This window comes from Dendronephthya gigantea, unplaced genomic scaffold (assembly GCF_004324835.1).
Source record: "Dendronephthya gigantea isolate DGI-Jeju-01 unplaced genomic scaffold, DenGig_1.0 000089F, whole genome shotgun sequence".
Classification (NCBI taxonomy): domain Eukaryota; kingdom Metazoa; phylum Cnidaria; class Anthozoa; order Malacalcyonacea; family Nephtheidae; genus Dendronephthya; species Dendronephthya gigantea.
Window position 1 is genome coordinate 737,122 of NW_021163099.1, and position 20,122 is coordinate 757,243.

At 34.8% G+C, this 20,122-nt stretch overlaps 2 protein-coding genes across 2 annotated transcripts; one reads left to right on the plus strand and one right to left on the minus strand.

Moving 5' to 3' along the window:
• The first annotated feature begins 6,701 nt into the window (after window positions 1–6,701).
• LOC114533326 lies at window positions 6,702–8,657 on the plus strand. The gene is made up of 4 exons (XM_028554835.1): window positions 6,702–6,764; window positions 7,296–7,425; window positions 7,973–8,206; window positions 8,347–8,657. The coding sequence occupies exons 1-4, from the start codon at window positions 6,702–6,704 to the stop codon at window positions 8,655–8,657; spliced, it is 738 nt and encodes a 245-aa protein (XP_028410636.1).
• A 1,721-nt stretch (window positions 8,658–10,378) lies between these two features.
• LOC114533384 lies at window positions 10,379–12,997 on the minus strand. The gene is made up of 4 exons (XM_028554900.1): window positions 12,933–12,997; window positions 11,376–11,714; window positions 11,107–11,165; window positions 10,379–10,575 (listed from the first exon to the last, which is right to left on the minus strand). Exons 1-4 carry the CDS (start codon window positions 12,976–12,978, stop codon window positions 10,489–10,491), a joined length of 531 nt encoding a protein of 176 aa, XP_028410701.1. The 5' UTR covers window positions 12,979–12,997; the 3' UTR covers window positions 10,379–10,488.
• Window positions 12,998–20,122: the final 7,125 nt, after the last annotated feature.

Sequence of the window (20,122 nt, forward strand, 5' to 3'; positions counted from 1 at the left end):
ATCTCTTGTGTTTAGCTTAACATAAAATATGTATCCAGACTAATCCAGTAGCTGAAACTCAACTAAACTGAGACGGTGACCAATGACATTGCCTATGATATTATTATCGAAGCCAGGCCATTTATTGCAATCTTCGTTTACTCTCGGTTTAGAGCCGTGTTAATAAAACGGATGCATGCATGATGTGTTTATATGTCCTTAACCACCCATACATATAGTTTGTCCGTGGAGAGATTTACAACATGTGTAACGTTGTTGCAAATAAACACGCGCTGAATATTTTGATGGGTATAGTTGCAGATGATGCATTGATTAATTTGACATAACGATGATAATTTGTACTAATAACTGAAGGCTTTCTAACGAATAAACCCGAATTTTGATACAAAATGCAAATGTATATATGTATATAAAGTATAAAATAATGTGATTTAGGTAGTTTAGCTAATAAATTTAGTTAAACATTCAAATGAAGGTATAGCTATTTATATGTACACGCATACTTGCGCCAACACATGTTACGTGTTTGAAAATATTTCCTATTAGTCAATAATATCTTGCGTCAATCATACGCGCAACAGGCGTTCAGACTAATTCGTTAAAACCGTTCATAAACATATATCGTTCAAACGGCTTCAGATTGAACGTTTATTTATCCGTTCGTATTTTCGACTTTAAACGTTCACATTTTTAGCTGAATTCGTCAAAACGTTTTTTGGGTTCGTTGAAACGTTATGACAGATCGTTCACTACCCGTTCGTTATCCGTTCGTTTAGCCGTTTCAACGAAATATCGTTAACGTACGTTTTCCCGTGGAAGGTCACATATTATCTAGTCTATAATATTAGGTAAATAATTATACGGTCTATTAATGTTGCAGACGTGATTTAACATAGCTAAACATGGTTTTTATTAATTACTTGAGACAGTGCATATTAAGGACATAAATTCGAAAGCTTACTCAAATTTGATTGGGCGATGCCTGCATGGTGCTTAGAGTCACAATTTCTATTCACCATAAAAATCAGCTCTTTGTTCTATAGGTAAAAATAAAGACTGTGGAACAGAACGAGTATTTCATAAAAGTATTAAAAGTTAAAAGTTCATTCCTTAACTGTTGTACTCGACCAAGGTCGTACGGTGTTAGCCGGGTTTTTTAAAAAAAAGAATCGAGGGTATTCAGGGCCTATATTACCCTAATCCATCTCAACAGAAAGACCAATGACTGGTAACGTCTGCGATGAATTAGAGAATTTTGATATGGACACATTTCAGTACGACTCGTATGTATACTTGATTTTGCCAAACGAAGAATTGTTCTAAATAATTATATAGTAGTTGACATCTTCGACTCGATTTTGTCCGTTAGTGTTTTTGTTATTCCTATAACAATAAAGAGCTCTGATATTCATGTGGAATTACCCATTATATTTCACTATTTTCTTCAATAAAGGCTGCACATTTCCAATCGGCTTTCCATCCTTTCTTCAGTTATTAACTCCAAGCATCATTATATAAATGAGTTATGCTTGACTTAATTCCTGACCTGAAAAATAAAGGCTTAGGAAGTTAGTGGACGACCTCCACCCTAATTCAATGCGTTGAAGGGAGGAATGTATTTCGCCCTCTCCCGACCGAGGTGTGCGAACGAGCTGGGTTTGGGTGTGCCATGAGATATTAACCACGTTTCCAACTAACAACGTATCCATCCTCGTACAGGAAATATGTTTTTTTACTTTTTGGAGACGTAACCTGATTAATATAAACAATTAAAAACCTTAAGACATCTAAATTATACCTAGGTTTTTCAACATTGGTTGGGGTAACGCCACGCGAAATTTTCATAGAAGCATAATTTAATTTGAGAGATATGGGTACCAAAATAGTTTACATCGAAAGGCTTACATCAAATAAAAAAATTCAAGGTAATTTGAGGTAGCCTCCTGTTGAATTGGCGCTGTTTTTACAGGTTTTGATACTTGACGTTCAACGAATTCTTTGCAAAACATGACCAACGACATCGCTATTCAGTAACATTTACCCAAAAACGTAAGAAACACCTACGCACAGGGGCGCAACTAGAACGAAAATTTCAATTATTCATAAATTATAATAATTATTTACTTTTGACCGACGGATTCCATTGTGAGCTATCGCACTTACAAAAGAAATCCGTGGGACAGAACTGCATGAATATATTAATATTAAAAATGGACCTTTTGTATAATTGACCAGCTTATGATTTAGATAACAAGAAGGAGGTACAGGTACAGGTACAAAGAAGCACAGGTACAGCTAAAAAGAGCATACCTTATTTAAAATAATTGCGAAGTTTGGCTGGAAAATGTTGTGAAGTATGGAAAATATACACTTGCGAAGCTGGCAATTTTGTATATATTTATTACGGCCGGGAGCGTGTAACTAATTTAATTACACATTTCCCGCCGTAGTTAAAAAGTGTACGATATTGCCAACTTCACATGGCTATATTTTCCATGCATACTTTACAACATTTCGCAGCCAAACTTGGCATTTTTTCTAAGTTTAGTATACACTTTTAGGAAATTTCCTTTTTGCTGCCTGAATCAAAAGTTGGTCTATTATGCAAAAGAGGTCCATTATCCTTCCATTCACGCCACTGCATGAATGCATGCCTACTGTGCAAATCCCTAGGCCTTTACCTTCAATCAATCTTCTTATAAGCCTCTGATTTGAATTTTATTGGTTTCAGGTAAAGAATATTCTTATATATACAGTATGAAACATCACAGTACTAGTTTAAGTAAGGAATTAGAGTATAGTAATTGATTTAGTGTTAATCGATATCTGTTTATTTCATTCTGACTAACCCAGGATCAGCTATATATATGCTGCTATATATGTCACACTGTATGCACTCATGAACAACTTCAGTGTTTCGTTGTCTCATTGTTAAATAGACACTTTTTTATGTAGAAAAATGAAAATACCAAACGTAATTAACTTTACTATAATAATATAGATCGAGTGCTTTTGTCAAAACTGCGATGACGTCCCTCAAGCAATATTATACATGTCGATCAAGCAATTTCAGGATATTAAAATCTACCGAGTAACATCAAAATACTTTAAGAGACTTTCATCAGGATTTAATTGCAAATTTTGGCAAAATTAAGCAATCAACGCCATCGCATTCAAAAATGCAAAATTCTCGCCATATTGTTTAAAAATCTGTATAATGATAATCAACATAAGAGCTTAATTTCAAATCATTTCTAGGGAAAGCCGGGTTTTTTTGCTTATATCTGTACATGCATTCATCAATCTGTTTAAACCTGTGTTAGGTTGTGTGTCATTATTGTATAATGTTAATTTAAAATCACGAAAATCAATAAGCTAATCAAAAAAGTTAATAAATTAAAAAAGTACCGATATATATATATTTAAAAAATAGAGTCGCTTCCGTCAAAAGAGGTTTACTATCAAGTATGCGTGTCGCCGAAAATGAAGCGTTTCAATCAAAGAGATTTCTCGTTCGTAAAATTTCGTACCGTTTTGTTTTTCACACTTTTTGCTAAAACGGATGCAGAATACTGCGGGCCAGAACATGCAATAAATAATGGAATTCCTTTTCGCTTGTTGAAAAAAGGTATATAGCTCTATTATTTCTTAAACATGAGTATGCTAGCTCTAATTTTGATATAATTTTAATTGATATATATGTCACCGAGATAAATCGTACACTCGGGCACTGTAAAAATATCAAACACATGTTGATAAGATTAAGTGATCGGCCAGTGATTTGGGTGTTTATTTAAAAGTTCTTATGAACTGAAAAAATATGGACAATATTCACCTAAATTAAAGTGAGAAGAAATTGATGCTTATAAGTTGAGTTTTTGTTAAAAAAACAAAAACAAAACAAGATACACGAAAAGAAATACATCACCGAACGTCATGGTTCCGTGAATTTGTGGTTTTGGTAACATTTGTATTGCTCAAGTTCTATTGCTATATATTTCAATGAGTATATATAAAATTATTGTTTCTGAAATATACGTTAAAAATATTAAATTTATCCTGCGTGTTAAGAATGATAATTATTGAGTGAGCTGATATTTAAATGCTGAGAAATCCTGAACCAATTTCACGGCTCTGAGGCAAGGTCAATATCATATAATAGATTATATTGTAGTGCATGTAGTGTAAAATAAAAAAATTCATCCCTTACGAAGGCTGTGAAAAATACGGAAAAGAAGCCAGAAACCAAGGCCTATAATTTTATGCCCTTTCCGTATGCGCATCAAATTAAAATACAATTAAGCCAAATTACGACTTACCTTAATGAAATGGCATTGAAGATTTTGTAATGAAAATTTTAATTGCTCATATGGAGACCAACTAATTGAGTCGGTAGAATCTCGAATCAATCAGTGTCAACTGGCTTCTGTATTATGTTCAAAGATATATAACTCCATCACGGCATGCAGCTATACACATACACCACGCAGGTCCAACTTAGCTAAGTTTCTCCCACTCGTGCAGGCTCATATTGTCAGCGGACAACTTACACAAAATTGAGAGCAAGGCGTAAAACGAAAAGCTTTTAATTTTTCATGCGAAGACCGCTGGAAAACTGAGCCCTCTTTACCGGGAGAAAATTTGCCGAATATGACCAACGTGCACGTGCTACATGCTCCATCTATAGTATAAAAATAATAGCAGGCAGGCAGGCAAGCATTTACGACAGGCAGGCAGGCAAGCATATACGGCACAACGCAACGTGGGATGGGCGGCAGAGGATAATTTCAAAAAGCACATTCATTTTTAATCTACGATTGAAATTATTAATAATAGATAATATATGTTAATATTTTTTAAATGGAATTGCAAATGTTTATGTCGATTGACTAACAATGTCGTACAGACATCAATCAATGAGTGTAAACTTGTCTAAGAGGTGCATTTATCCAAAAATAAAACAGTCAACTATAATGTATTACCCGTTATAAAAAAATTATTCTTAATCTCTAAAACTCGTTAAGAGTAGCATGCATGCATGCATGGTAAAGTTTTTTTTATAGATAGGTAGGTAGATATATTCAATTTATTTAAAAACGATAGAATCCTCAGCATTTTACTAAATTATCTGAACTTACTTACAATACTGATTTACAAGATTGCCGTTTGGTTGCTGTATTTTTTTATACTTCTATTAAGGTGACTCCCTACAGTTGCTCGAAATTTTTAGATGAACATTTCAAACGGGGATATTCAGTATCCAAACGTTTGACTGGAAGAATAAAATTTATATACCTTTCTAGCAACATACCTAGAGCCAAAATCTACTCATAACTTGTGCCTGGCATTGGTTGCTATAGCAACAGAGACGTTTCAAAATTGCCGCTAAAAAGCATTTAATCATGTTTATATCGCAAACGAGTTCAGTGACCCCCAATTTTTTCCTCATCAAAATTTTACACTATTAATAGATGGTTTATCATCATGTAAAGTTTTGAAAAATTTTTGTCTAGTGCCATTTTTTTTTCTAATGCAAAAAAAGTTTTTTCAGCCCTTTGAAAAATCGCACTTGACAGAATTTTTTTAAACTTTACTATCGCTAAAGAATAAATAGTGCAACATATTGATGAAAAAAAATTGGGGTCATCGAACTCGTTTTCGATATAAACTCAATTAAATGCTTTTTAAGCGCCATTTTGAAACGTCTTTATTGCTAAAGAAACGACTGCCAGGCACAAATTCTTAATAGATTTCGGCTCTTGGTATGTTGCCAGAAAATTTTAGTCTTCTAGTCAAACGTTTAGATGCTGAATGTCCCTGTTGAAAATGTGCATTTTAAAATTTCGAGAAACTGTAGGGAGCGACTGTTTGGGTGAGATTTGCAAGGTGTATAAAAAAACTGCAACCGCCTAATATTCGTATATGCATGTTCGCTTCTATTCAATAACAAAAGACCTTAGGCCCCTGCATGGGAATTTATTAGGGCTGCAGGTTTTTTATACGCCCTGTAGTTACCAGTGTAATTATCAATCCGCGGTATCTTAATTTGAGATTGATTGTAATCAATCTTGCAATCGTGAGTGCTCCTCATAGTCGCGGCGATCACTTAAGGCCCACACAGACAGTACACGAATTGGCAACGCGGCGCGAATTTTCAGCGTTTTATATTTTTCAAAAGCAAATAAATTTTAACTTATCAAAATTTTCTTGTAAATGGCATTAAAATAATAAATTTTGATTGGTCTAGCGTCCATAGATTCTAAATTTTAATCCCAGAATTTAATTTATATGCTTCTGAAAACTGAAAATTTGCGCCGCGTTGCCGCTTCGCGTCCGGTCTGTGTCGGCCTTAATAAGCCTGTTTTCCGGATGGCAGAACATTTCGCGCGAAGCCGAAATTTTCTTTGTCTTTCTAACATCGTTGTTTTATGATTCTTAAAAGTCTATTCTTAACTATATGCAATTGGGACTCTAAAAAAACAGCTTGTTATTGATTAATAGTTTACCGTAGTATTTATTCTTTGATTTTAGATGCTTGCTCAATACCAACCAGTTTTCGTATATCTGAAACGACGTACAATTTGTCAGGAAACTGCGCTCAGAAATGTTTGCAGGAACCCTTTTGTACTGGATATAACTTTAAAAATATACTCCAGAAAAAAAGCTTTAACTGTCAGTTAACACACGCACTCACGTATAACATGAGCAACGGTAACAAAGACGACAAAGGCTGGGTGTTTTATCATTTGCTTGGTCGTAGAAAGGTAATCACAGGTGATTTATTTTACGCTGTGATGGTTTATGTATATATTATCCATAATACTTTTTATATATGTAGACGTTTATGTAGTAAACGAGTTTCGCTATTCTGTGCTAACCTGTATAGTATTGAGAAATCAAGAATTCCTGAGGAATTTAATTTTCCTCGTAACACTTGATCTAAACAAAGAAGTTTTTGCAATTCAGAATGTTCTTTTTTTACCTATTGACTGACCGCACTTACAGAGAGAAGCTCAGTCTTATATAGTAGAAGGTGAATCACCAGTGCTATATATGTTGGCTAAGGGCATGCATGAGGCTATCCCAAATTTGATCCCTCCACAAGCAAAGAGGAAAGGGTTCCACCATCCCACAAAAAATATGGGAGATCACATCGCTCTGAAAATGAAATATAAAGCAAGAAAAAATGTAAATCAGACTTGGATTATGACTGATGTGATTGCTTCGCATATTCTCACTGAAACACGACTATTGTGGAATATAGCTTCTAGTATAACACACGCCAATTTTGATAGGTCCCCTGCAATAAGATAAAAAATTGTAAAAATGGTGGAAAAACAGTCATTCATCTGAATGATGGACCTGGATCAGATCCCTACAAGTGTAAATGTCCAAAGCAATACGAAGGAGAATTTTGTGAAAAACGTGAGTAAAATACATGACTTTGATGCATGACAAAAAAAATTCAATAGCCATGTTAATGTTATAGACAAAAAGTGCATGTAATGAGTGGGTGTATGCACCTCGCTAAGACCCGTCCGCGCTATGCCGGATAAACACGGTCACGACATGGGTCTCTGTCCCCAAACATTTAGTTGAGCATGTCGAGGGAAACATGGTATAATTGTACTTTTAGGATAAAACTGGCTTTGACATACCTATTTTTTTCTCGCGGCTGTGCATGCTCACCCAGTATAGTCTAAGCATGCAGGGCCTAACATACACCATCTAAATGGTATTAGAGATAATTAAAATAAGAATAAACTGCATGTGTAGGTAATTCGCGGGAAATTTGAGTTTAATTTTATCTGGATATTTTTCATAAAGAATATAGAGTGGAAGTCAAATGTGTCCAATGTACACAATGTGTTCAATATACAATGTGTACTATGTGTTCATCAAAATTAAAAAAAAATGGACACAAATTTTGTATAATATAAGAAATTGTTTTTTAATTTCATCAATTTTTCAGTTCCAAATCCTTTCTCTAAGTCAAAAATATTATCTGGAGAAGTTTACGAGCATCAACAATTGTTACAAACATGGATCGTGGGAAGTGATTCCGCAGAGCTTTGTTGGCGAGCAAGTAGAGACGGATGGGATGCAGCTACCTTCCACACAAGATGTGATAACAAGAAACCAACTGTGACTTTCATAAAAGTTGGTCAATATGTCTTTGGTTTCTACGTTACCGAGTCCTGGGATGGTAATATTGCATGCAAAACTGTCAAATAGTAATGCTATATTATTATTATTGGAGTTATCAAGTTTATATCGAAAAACTTTTAGAAAGATAATAATCGAATTGTAGAAGCGTTTGAATATTTTTAATATTTTAATTTACAGGAAGTGGCTACAAACAAGCTCCGGGTTCTTTTATTTTCTCTTTACGCAACAAGGAGAGCCTAGCGGCTTTTAAAGCTCCATTGAAATACGAAAATAGTAAAAACGCAATGTATCCTTTTTACATGTATGGACCAGCAGTAGGAGGAGGCCATGATATTTACATCGCCGACAACGCTCATTCTTCTACCTCTTCGTACACTAACTTCGGGAGCAGTTATGAACCTCCACACTACGTCAATGACAGAAAGACCATCCTGGCAGGAGCCCGCAAATTCTCTCCTTCTGAAGTGGAAGTGTTTTATCTTCCATGAAACCGAATTATATTATCACAAACGGCATTTAATACATGCACGTAAGTTATTATTGGGCTAATCATATAGAAAAATTTTGACAAAAAGGCCTCGCCGCAGACGTTTTTCAAAAGTCATGCAGTAAATATGTGTAATAGCAGTAAATATTGTGTCCGTGAAAACTTAATGTTAAGGCATTTCGCCCTTCTTGGTACTTTGAGAATATAATTAGTAATTATAGGTAAGAATATAGTTATAACGTTGGGTACAGTCCTAAATTAAATAGAAAGTTTAATCGGGAAGCCATGCATATTATATTGCTCTCTAAAAAGTTATTTCCTGCTATGGTATTTTACAATGTTAGAAAAGAAAGGCCACTGAGTATAAAAATTCTTTTGTGAAGTAAAACATACCTACGGTGTTTAGAAAAAACTTGCAAACACCATATTGATGATTGCCCAAGTGCATTCATTAATAGCTATTCTATTGAAATTGGTGATCAGCAAGTGTATGATCTCTCGCACCAGGTATAGAGACACGATAACAACCGTAATACATTAATGCAAGTTTTCACACTGAGATACAACTGAAATTTATTTACACTATTATTTTCATTTCCTCATTTTCAATTATTTTCCCATTTTAACTAGATATGAAATATATGTGCGTCATTACTGTACATTGGAATATATAAAAAAGTATCGTTGAATTACATGGAATTCGTTTTAACTGAATTAATTAGTCTGCATTTGACTACGCGTTTTTTTCAGTTTCTCAATATTGGCAAATTTATTCAAAATTTATTCAATTATCAATCAAATCAATGTTGTCGTCTGATCCGCGTTTATATGTTATTATTATATGACAAGCGTCACTTCCGGTGAAATGGAGCTATGTTATTGGCTGAGAAGAATCTTCACCGGTCCATTACTTTTAGGCGGCGTTAACGGCGATCCATCACGAGGTGAAAAACATGCAGAGAAATTCCGATAAAACTTATGGCTAACAAGATAGGTTCGTATTACGCGGGGTTATATCTCTCTCAAATTACCGCAAAATATGGCCAAATTTTGTAGTTTTTTGCCTTTCTTCTTTTATACGTGACCGGTCATAGCCAGGAGGATTTCGCATATTAAAAGATACTATAGACCACGTTTTGAAATGTAATTTTGCGGCATACAGACGCATTTGAAGTCCGTCATTTTTAGTTGTTTTGTGTCAGTTGCGCAACATTTTACTATGCGTGGTTTGTTTATACTAACGCGTCGCGCTTATGTTTGGGAAATTGAACGCTTGACCGAAATGTGCATGTCAGTGTAATTGGGGACAGCAAAGAGTTATATATCTTTAAGGATTGGAATAATTTATCGCGTTCTACAGGAGAAATTGATAGTTTCTCTGCTTTTAAACGTAGTATTAGTTCTCAATTGAATTGTTGAAAACTGTTTTTATATTTATAACTATTGCTAGCATATACTGTGATTCTCAATGTAATATACTGTACGTAATGTATTATTGTAATTATAGTTCAACAGGACCTCCCTGAAAACCACTTATGTGATGGGAGCTTCCTCTGTAAATATTACTCTAATAATAAAAAAATAATAATAAATTCGTTGCTGCCGGTGTAAGTCAAAAACCGATATAGAACCTCAAAATGAACGACTGGATCCGGAATACAATTTCAATTCCAGGTACATGACCAACGATGCTTTTCGTTATGTGAATTTCAAAAGGAAGTCTAATTTATAATATTCAAGACAAATGTACCAATGGAAATATTTTAAAAGCTTGTGATCATTATGTTAATCTATCCAAATTTGAGCTGTCATAATGTATATAAACTAGTATTTTAAGCACTGTGTAGACATTGTTGATAACTTTCATCGCACATTGATCCAGTGATGCAGCAAAGTGTATAGTCTTTCAGGCATTTCATCTGGAAAAATATGTAAAATAAAATGTATTGTAATATAAAATGTACTGATTACATTTATGATACTTATCATGCGGATAATTATTTAAACGAAAATACTAAAAATATTCATCTTAATTCTTTCGAAGAGACTTCGCGCATGTTCCGAAATTCAAGCAATAATTTGGGAGCGGTGTAAATATTCATTTTTTTCTGTTCTGGCCGACAGATTTCTGAAAAAACGCGTATACGTACGAATTAAGGAAATCCATGTTCGAACGGCATACGGCATAATTATGGTTCAAAATGGCTAAATTTATAAATTTGCGTGTCGAGTGGGAGTATTTAATTTCATCCTTTATGCATGGCGTAGTTTAACTAGATCTAGTTAGAAGATAAGAGCTAAGCAATTTCAGTTCCCAATATTTCCAGAAAATTATAAAATTTTGGAAAGAATAAAGCATGCATGCAATGTAATAAAGCAGAGAGTGTTTTTCTTTTGCAAATTATCGCGATGAAAATGATATTTCAATTACGTCACCGTTTTCAACTCACCGTTTTCAGGAGGTTATTGTGGAAAGAATCCAGTGCAAGTTTTTCTTTTTCTCCTGGAGCTAAATCATAATAAAAAGGAGTGTATAAAATTCACGATATAGTAATTATCAACATGCATTAATGACATTAACCAAGTTGCTTTTTCATCTGTAAAAACTCTCGAACTCTCTTTAGTTGATAGAAACCCAAAGTTAATAATTCAGTATTCTTTATATAGCATGCAAATTAAGTAATGTCTAAAGGTTTGATAAATCACAGAAGATTTTTACCTGGACACGGATTGGAAGGAACGTGTGCTCCAATTATTGTACAGCGTATTTCATTTCGTGCCATGCAATAATATTTCCCATTATTCGCTTGTCCAAATTTTGGAATAACCAATTCACATATCTTTTCTGGACTTCCCGATGAAGGTGGGCAGTTTTGGACAGGCACGTGATTTTCGTTGAAAAAGAAAAAAATAACGGTGGGGTTCAGAAGAGCAGGGTTATACAGTTTTGAGTTTAAAACTGGTGCAGTAGCCTTGCACCGCACCGTCACATGGGAGCCGTTGTTTTGCGGATAACTGTCCTTGGTTATAACCTCCAACTCAATATTAGGGTGGAAATCTGAAATTGTATATTAATTGCTTATTATTCAATAAATTCAGTGGCGTCGCCAGCATTGATAAGTGGGGTGAGCATACTCATATATTCATGTTCACAGACCGTTAAAACAATCAATTTGAAAAAAATGAATATTGTAAAACACGAATATATGAATAAATCTCCCCCACTTATCAAACTGGCGACGTCACTGGATAAATTGAGAAAACATGGCCTAAAAATATCAACAGAAAAGAATGCAAAGCAATGTTCATTTACAACAATACAATTAGTTACCCTATTATTTTGCTTTTTATACACCTATATTGCATACGCGAATGCACCTCGGTAAAATGTATAATGACAGTACTGTCCAGAAATAACCTAACAAAAACCGCGGTTAACCCAGGTCAAACTTCGGTCTGATCACGGTTGAACCGAGGTCAGATCAAGGTCGAACCGCGGTGAGACGGAGGTTTAACCACGGCTTAACTTTGTTTGACAGACATTTCTTAAGATGTCCTCCATATGATTATTGTGTTGTCCTCAGCTGTTTATAATAGGGAGGTTAAGATCTACTTCAACTACCAGTACAGATACAAAAATACATGACGTATTACTGTTTGGCAGCGCAGAAACTTTAAAGCGTTAAGATTGTGACTTCCGTAAGAAGTAAATAAACACGGCGGAGTATAGCGGCTATATTCACATCAAAAACTCTAATCACAATCCTTAAGTCTCAACAAACAAAGCAGAAACATTACACAACTAAAGACTAAATAATATTATTAGAAAAAACTGCAGGAAATGACAATAATACAGTAAATATAATTCGGTACTTCGCCTACCTATCCACTTCCATTTTCAGCCCCAAAACGGTACTCGCGACTTCCGGTGTTATCACATTTTGGACGATTGTTACGTCTGCGCATGCGCGTGACTGAATATTGGTATCAGTACTCGTAACGGAAGTCGATCTTAACCTCCCTAATATTCCGTTCGGAAGTGAACGGTAACCGCGATCGTATTTTTCCCTTGCGGTCGTCTGTGTATTGGTCGACCGCAATCGAACCACGACCGAACCTCAACCTAACCGCAATCGCAGTGTTTAAGTTATTTCTGGACAGTACTGCATGTTATTATGGAATAATTTAATTCTATCTGTGATATTTCTTCATTCTGTTGAATAGAATATTATGCATTTAAACAAAATTAATTACACATCATCTGAAAGAGAAATACCTCCAGGCTTAGGATTTTCCTTTAAACACTGCTTCCCTGTAGCCATGCTGTATAGAAGTCCCAACAATATAGAGTATTTTATTAACATCGTCGCAAGAGCTAAAAAATAAGATAATTGCTACAATGCATTCTACTTATAATTAAGGTTTCCATAATCAATATAGTTTTTAAAATCGCTATCATTTTTGCAGCTATTTAGGTAACGTTATCGGTTTTTCTGAAAAATTTTCTAGGCGATGCATTTTTTTTTAGAAAACAATCTTCTCTAGTTCACCATACCAAGTTGACGCCGAACGAATACGCAAATTTGTGTGTATGTGGCAGGGAGTGCCACACCCTTAGTTTCCATGGTTTAACACAAAGTTTGTGGGTAATAGGGCGCTCTAGCGTAAGTAACATAGGTACTAACCCCTCTCATCCCCAAAATTAATATAATCACGTTACGCATGTGCCCTCTAGTGAATAAGTATCGTTTACGACACGAGCGGCCGTGTTGTATTGCATATAATACTATCACGAGCACGCTGCGCGAGATAACTTGTGAAATGAGTTTGTAGCAAATAAGATTTTGATAGATATTTTTAATAAATATCAGTTTTAAACACTGTTGGTTTTATTTTTTCGATACCTTATACTGTTACAATGAAACGATTATCATGAATTTCACAAAGTACATTACCGAGAGAGATGTTTTATAGACAAGTATGATCTACATTTGCAATCGTAACTATATCGTCTATATGTATACATATACTTCTAGAAATAAAATCTTTTCAATCTTTGAAGGTTTAATTTTACCTTTTACAAACGATTTATTCGTCATAATTTGTCTAAATCAGCATTGCAAATATAATGATGTATTAATTTTACCATTAATTGCTCCAAGGTCATGAGGTGAAATACGACTTTTCGTCCACGTTATGATGTAATTGCGTGCGCGAGAAATGTCCTAGTTATATATGACTAGTTCTTGTTATATTGGGCTTGTATGGTTTGATTAAATACCTCCCCCCTTCCTTTAAGAGGGAATACATTTTCGCGAGTATTGCAGCAAGGTGTAGTCCTCCGAGGTGCAAAATTGGTGCACGCAAATGATAATTCGAGCCGCCTAAATATCATACAATCTAAATACACAAAAAGATTAAATTTACTGTTACATACTATTTTTCTCATCGGTCTTTTCCCATCGAACAAAGTCCTTTTGTTAACTTGATTTAGGTACTCGGAAGAAATATTTTTAATGGAATAATATTTATGCTAATTCTTTGGTCTTAATTATCTCCCATAGACTGCGACTGCCTGCTGCAATGCCGACATATGTGACAATGTGCTTAACTCGGAAAATTGTAAAACGGCATGCAAAGCACGTATTCAAGGTTCAAATTAAAACATCATTATGAATGTACAAACCTGATGCGAGACAAGATGAACGTGTATCGTTCATGTTATATACGTTGGTAACACGATATACAGGTCGGGCAATTTACAGCCCTATTATGAACCTAGTTCCCCGCAGTCGTTCGACGTTATGATTATATCAAATTTGTTTATGCTCTAGTATACTAAAATATATGTCTAATACTGACATTGCCGATGACTACAAGTCTGTGGCGGCAGAAATTAAAGGTTTTGTTCCTTTGATCTATCCTAAAGAAATTTTAACTTTTCTTTCAACCAAAGTGCTAAGGCATGGATCGGGCCTTGATGTATAACATTCCGTACAAAACATAACACTCGACTGGAAAACAATATTTGTAAACTTTTTTACTGTGTGCCGAATTATATAAGCCAGATTATACGATTTGGATACAACGTTCGTGCCTGATACGCAGAACATTGAAACACTTTTTCACACAATCGCTTTGGAAAGACCCTTTCATTTAATGTATCAAAAAGAAGGTTCTAGATTGTGTCAGGATGACAATGACCTTCTGCATGCCCCTCCTTAAACGATGGATAAAGGTTTTTAGTATTGCTCACAAAAATGTAGTCAAAATCGGTATTTATCTAAGGTTTCAATATACGTATTTAAGCGTAAATAGGCCGCGGTAAAATGCACAAATATCTTACAGTTATCGTTTCATTTCGTAGTGGCCCATTTTGATGTCCTGTTTTTCTATTTTTATAGCAAACACGGTTGAAACATGCAGTAACTGGCGAAAAAGCTTGCACGTTATCCTGAATTATAACAGTTAGTCTGTTTATGAAATAACTGACAGAATCTGTTATAACAGAACTTGTTCACTTACCTCTTGTATGCCACAGGTCGGTTATATCAATATTTTTAGGATTGATCTGTAGGCGAATACCACGCTTTATGACGATTTTAAGAATGTTACTGCCCTTAAAAATGCACGACAAGATATAATATAAATTTAGTTCTTACAAGTACTTAAACCTCTTTAGATGTTTTTTGTTCATCCTACACAAAATCCTTTGTAATATTAAGTAAAAACCACCCACATCAAAATTTAAAATACTTAATGTATAGGCTGCATGGGCGTTCTTTCTTTAAACAATTCAGATTTCCGCCATAAATTATCAGGTTTTATAAATAATTTTTTTGCCAGTATGCATTTCAAAAAATTTGAATTATGAGTAAATCAAATGCGATCTTCTAGGTGCAATACTTTGACGTAAACAGCAACAAGGTGGGAAAACTGTGACGTAAAAGACTCACTTGTTACGTGCATGCATGCAATTAATACAAGTACATAAATGATACTCGAGGATCCTCCGCCGGGTAGTAGTAGACAAATAAAGACTATATATAAAAATCTTTGTCTTATCCATAACATTAAAGTACCCTTTCATGCGTGAAAAGGCTTCTTTTAGATAAACAGGCCTCCCTAAAACTTATAGTAAACATTAATTGAAAAGCAATTCCTAAGTTCATAACAAAACTCAAGAAGTCATGTCAACTATTTACATGTGTTTACTGAATTGCTGCATGCATTATAAGGTCAAAACTTTATTTGCGCATGTATTTGATACAATATCAGGCATTCAATAATCAAATTTGGTCAGAAAATATGTTCAATGTTTTTAAATATGTGTAAAAGAGAGCGAACATACCTAAAAGTAATTGAGCAAGATATCGAGAAACGGCAATTCACTTCACAATATAAAGGTTTAATGACTATTATTATACACAATTATTACTTTTTTCTCACCGAATTCAAAATAAATCTTTATGCAAGTTTCTAAGATTTTAAGAGGGTTCTTCCCTTCTCCCACGTCGTTGTGCCGACAGTTGTTGAAGTTTTCGCCCAATGTTCTGATGAACAATAGCATTTTTAAATTTTAACGGACCAGACTTGAAAGATAAACTTGCAGTATTTTAGAGCAAATAAAGCTAGAAGGCGTGGTTGATATTGGAATTGCTTTTTATTAAACTATTTTGTGTCGAGCTGGTAAATAATTTTTCATAATTTAGCTCAAAGGTGTTCCGTAATTTCAAATGATGTTTTCTTATTGGTCATTTAATTGCTATTTCATATTTAATTTGTTATTTTATTTAAGTAAAGTTTTTTTATATTAAATAAATGTTATTGGAAGTAGGTAACTACGTTAGAGCATATAGCATGGGAAAAATTTAACTGATAGCGTAATAGACAAAACACTTCTCGACGTTTCGACCTGAGGGCCTTCGTCAGGAGAGTTAGTGTTTTGTCTATTTAGGCAGTTGTTATATACCACCTTTGATGCTAAGTTGTTTAAAGACGCTGCCACGCTGCTCCCTGGTTATATTGATAATATAATAATAAAGATATGGCAATTCTTCTAAAGAATAACAATATTCTAAGTGAAATAATATTAGCTAGATGGATGAATACACGAGTAATATTACAACAATAAAACATTCAAATAAAATACAATTAATGGCAATATAAAGTAAATATAAGCAGTTGAAATAATTAAAATAAAGATGTTTATTTAACGAAGTAAAATCTGAACCAAGCGAGACCAATAAATATTTTATTTGCACCAATTGTAGGCTGGAAATTACTATAGTGATAATTTCGAGGTATTCAAATTTGGATTCTTCAACTCCCTCCGTTTAATAATACTGCATGTTATGCGAAATTCTGGTAGTAACTAACTTAAACATATTGATTCATCGCAATAGTTGGTATGGGAACTTTATAGCTCTACATAAATAAGGGATGTGAATTATATTGAAATAAATATTTGAATATTTGAAATAAATTCTCTCCATCACCATGGAGCACGCTGGTAAACACACTACGGCTTAATTGCATGTTAGGCAAAATTAATCACTCAGGAAGTTCAATTGAAGATGGCTTTTTGGCGTGTTCAAGTTTAATTGAGGGGGCATGGCTTTTTAGCGCATTCAAGGTTTATACCTAATAAATCATAATCCGACGCCGTATACTTTAATAAGTGTTGATTTTCACGAGGGGGCGTGTGAATAATACAAAAAGTTGAGAATAGAATAATATTCACTATATATAGATTAAAGATAAAAGATAAATATGAAGAACTAGGCATGCATGTTAATTATTTTACACAACAAGTTAGATGAAAACTGGCGATACAACGCTTAAAGTGGCTAACTGAAGCAGCTTTTTTGGCTTCTGTCGGAAGACTATTCCACAGACTTGACGCACTGTGATTGAAACTCCGTTTTGAAATATCAAAGGCCAGCTTCTCATTAAAATCAAACTCAAATGCTAAAATCTCCAAGCAAAAGACACCTGATTCAACTACAGGAAGCGCAGTAATCACCTCAAAGCGGGTGCGAGCGCTATGCGAGGGGGGAGCTAATTCCGCCTGGTGATTTTATAACTACCCCTGATACTTATACGGAATTCGAATAAAATTAATAGCAAATCCAAAGTTATCCAAATTCTTATCTAAAACGCAAACTTAGAAACAAATTTCTCTTAAAGTAATGTAACCTAATACAACCCAACGTCGTATACTTTAATATGAGAGTTGATTTACACGAGGGGGCGTGTGGATAATGCAAAAAGTTGTGAATAGAATAATATTTACTAGATAAAAGATAAATATGAAGAACTAGGCATGCACGCGTTAATCATTTTATAATACAAGTTAGAAGAAAAGCTTGCGATACAACGCTTAAAGTCGCTAACTGAAGTAGCTTTTTTGGCTTTGTCGGAAGACTTGACGCACTGTGATTGAAACTCCGCTTTGAAATATCAAAAGCCAGCTTCTCATTAAGATCAACCCACAAACATTTTTTGGAGGTAACAGATGTCAGAATTTTATTATTTCAAGTGACGCTTGAGCGTAAATTGCCAACTTTAGAATTCAGGTTGGTTCTATAGAACCTATAACCATAAGTTTGGTTTTAGATGACCGCATTTTGCATTTCTATATATACATGCAATTGCCATTTGCTGGTATAAAGCATCGTTTCTCGCAGTATTGAGGAATATGAATATGTTATTTTTGCCAGATTGGAGGTCCGTATAGGGAAATATTTCCCAAGTTCTCAAAAACAGCCCGAGACCAAAGGCCGAGGGACGTTTTTCAGACCGAAGGAAATATCTCCCTATATAGCTACGGACCGAATAAATTGGTAAATGCCTATGCTTTTAAATCTCGCGCTGTTTGTACGGTTTCATACGGACCGCTCGCGTTGCCAGTCAGATTACAGGAGTCACTAAAATATGAATTTGGACCGCAAGAAAAATAAATAAATACATGTTATTTATACAAGATCCGAGGTCCTTATAGGGAAATATTTCCCTATACGGACCGACTAAACTGGTAAATACTAGATTTTCTTTTTTTTTAATTACCGTTTAAATTTGTTTTTAAAAAATCTCGCGCGGTCCGTACGGCCTCATCCGGACCGCTCGCGTAGTCAATCAGATTGCAGGAAACGCTAAAATATGAATTCGAACAGCAATAAAAAAATAAATAGCGTTATTTATTATTTTTTGGTTAGGCCACCGAGTTTGAGTTGGGCGTATTAGTCTTCAATAGCTATAGTATCATTCACTCGTTTTATCTTTATTGGATTTTATGAGTGGCAAAGTAATAACGTTGATTTTTAGCACCTCAATCGATGTAGGCAAATTCTAGAGGTTTAAAGGGTCTAAGTTCCGAGCGGAATAATACACACCTCAAATTCAATCCAGGAATAGTTGATGGGAAAATTAATGAGTCAACAGTAGGTCCAGGAATCGAGCCTACGCTTTTGCTATGCCGGTGCAATGCTCTTGCTACTGAGCTTCAGAGGTAGCTGACATGCAAGAGCAGGCGTGGTTAATGTGTATAGGATGGTAATAACGGAAATAGGCGAGGGTAAATTGATTGTGATTTTTTCCTATACACATGCATTAACCACGCTTGCTCTTTTCAGCTACCTCTGTAGTTCAGTGGCAAGAGCATTGCACCGGCATCGCAATTTTTAGCCCGGAATAAGAAGAAAAGTTTCAAAGCACTATAAATTCAGTGCAATCAACGTTGTCCTTTCTATACCTACATTTCGTATAATCCCCGAGCCGTTGCGGAGCACCGTGCGAGGGTACTAATTCCGCTCGGATATTTACACCTGCGATAGGCAAATGAGAAATCAAAGTCGTCCGCTATTATGCAATGAACATCACGTCATGGACGGTCTTCTAGGTTATGCGCATGCGCTACTGGCGTAGAAAAAAATATTGAGGAGATTTTCCTCGTTTTTCCTCGTCTCCATGACACAGCTATCCCATGCCTAATAAGCTAATATAATTTAATATATAAATAAGAGATGCATGCCTGCGGAGGAAACTAATCAAAATACTGTATCCATGTAGCCTCCACTAAAACCCCCAACCCACATAAATTTTCTAACAATCATTTTACCATCCCTATGTATGCTTAACTAACTTCGTTTAACCGAGGCTAGGGGTTGATGCATTCATGTATTTCTAGTAAAACTTAAATGTTATGTTTTTTAACATGCAGAACCAAGGCATAAAAGAGGATCAGCATGCGTGCATTCACGCCGCAAACATCTGCATTCATATTAAAATGTTTTAGAAGCAACCACATAAATAATTATTTTATTGAAAAAAATATCAAAAGTCATATCTGTTTGGCGAGTGATACCGATAGTGTTTATCACCTACTTTAAAAATACACTTTTTGCCGACAGTTATCGGCTGCATACTTTCCCTTCTTTCCGCTCTTACGCACCTTAAATCCGATTC

Excerpts from the sequence above, each read along its gene's own strand:
- LOC114533326 (XM_028554835.1), top strand. The coding sequence starts at position 6,702 with ATGAGCAACGGTAACAAAGACGACAAAGGCTGGGTGTTTTATCATTTG. Across the intron at positions 6,765-7,295 it reads ATTTGCTTGGTCGTAGAAAG|GTCCCCTGCAATAAGATAAA; the intron begins GTAATCACAGGT and ends CAATTTTGATAG. Across the intron at positions 8,207-8,346 it reads CGTTACCGAGTCCTGGGATG|GAAGTGGCTACAAACAAGCT; the intron begins GTAATATTGCAT and ends TTTAATTTACAG.
- LOC114533384 (XM_028554900.1), bottom strand. The coding sequence starts at position 12,978 with ATGGCTACAGGGAAGCAGTGTTTAAAGGAAAATCCTAAGCCTGGAG. Across the intron at positions 11,166-11,375 it reads TCCTTCCAATCCGTGTCCAG|CTCCAGGAGAAAAAGAAAAA; the intron begins GTAAAAATCTTC and ends ATTATGATTTAG. Across the intron at positions 10,576-11,106 it reads ACAATAACCTCCTGAAAACG|ATGAAATGCCTGAAAGACTA; the intron begins GTGAGTTGAAAA and ends ATATTTTTCCAG.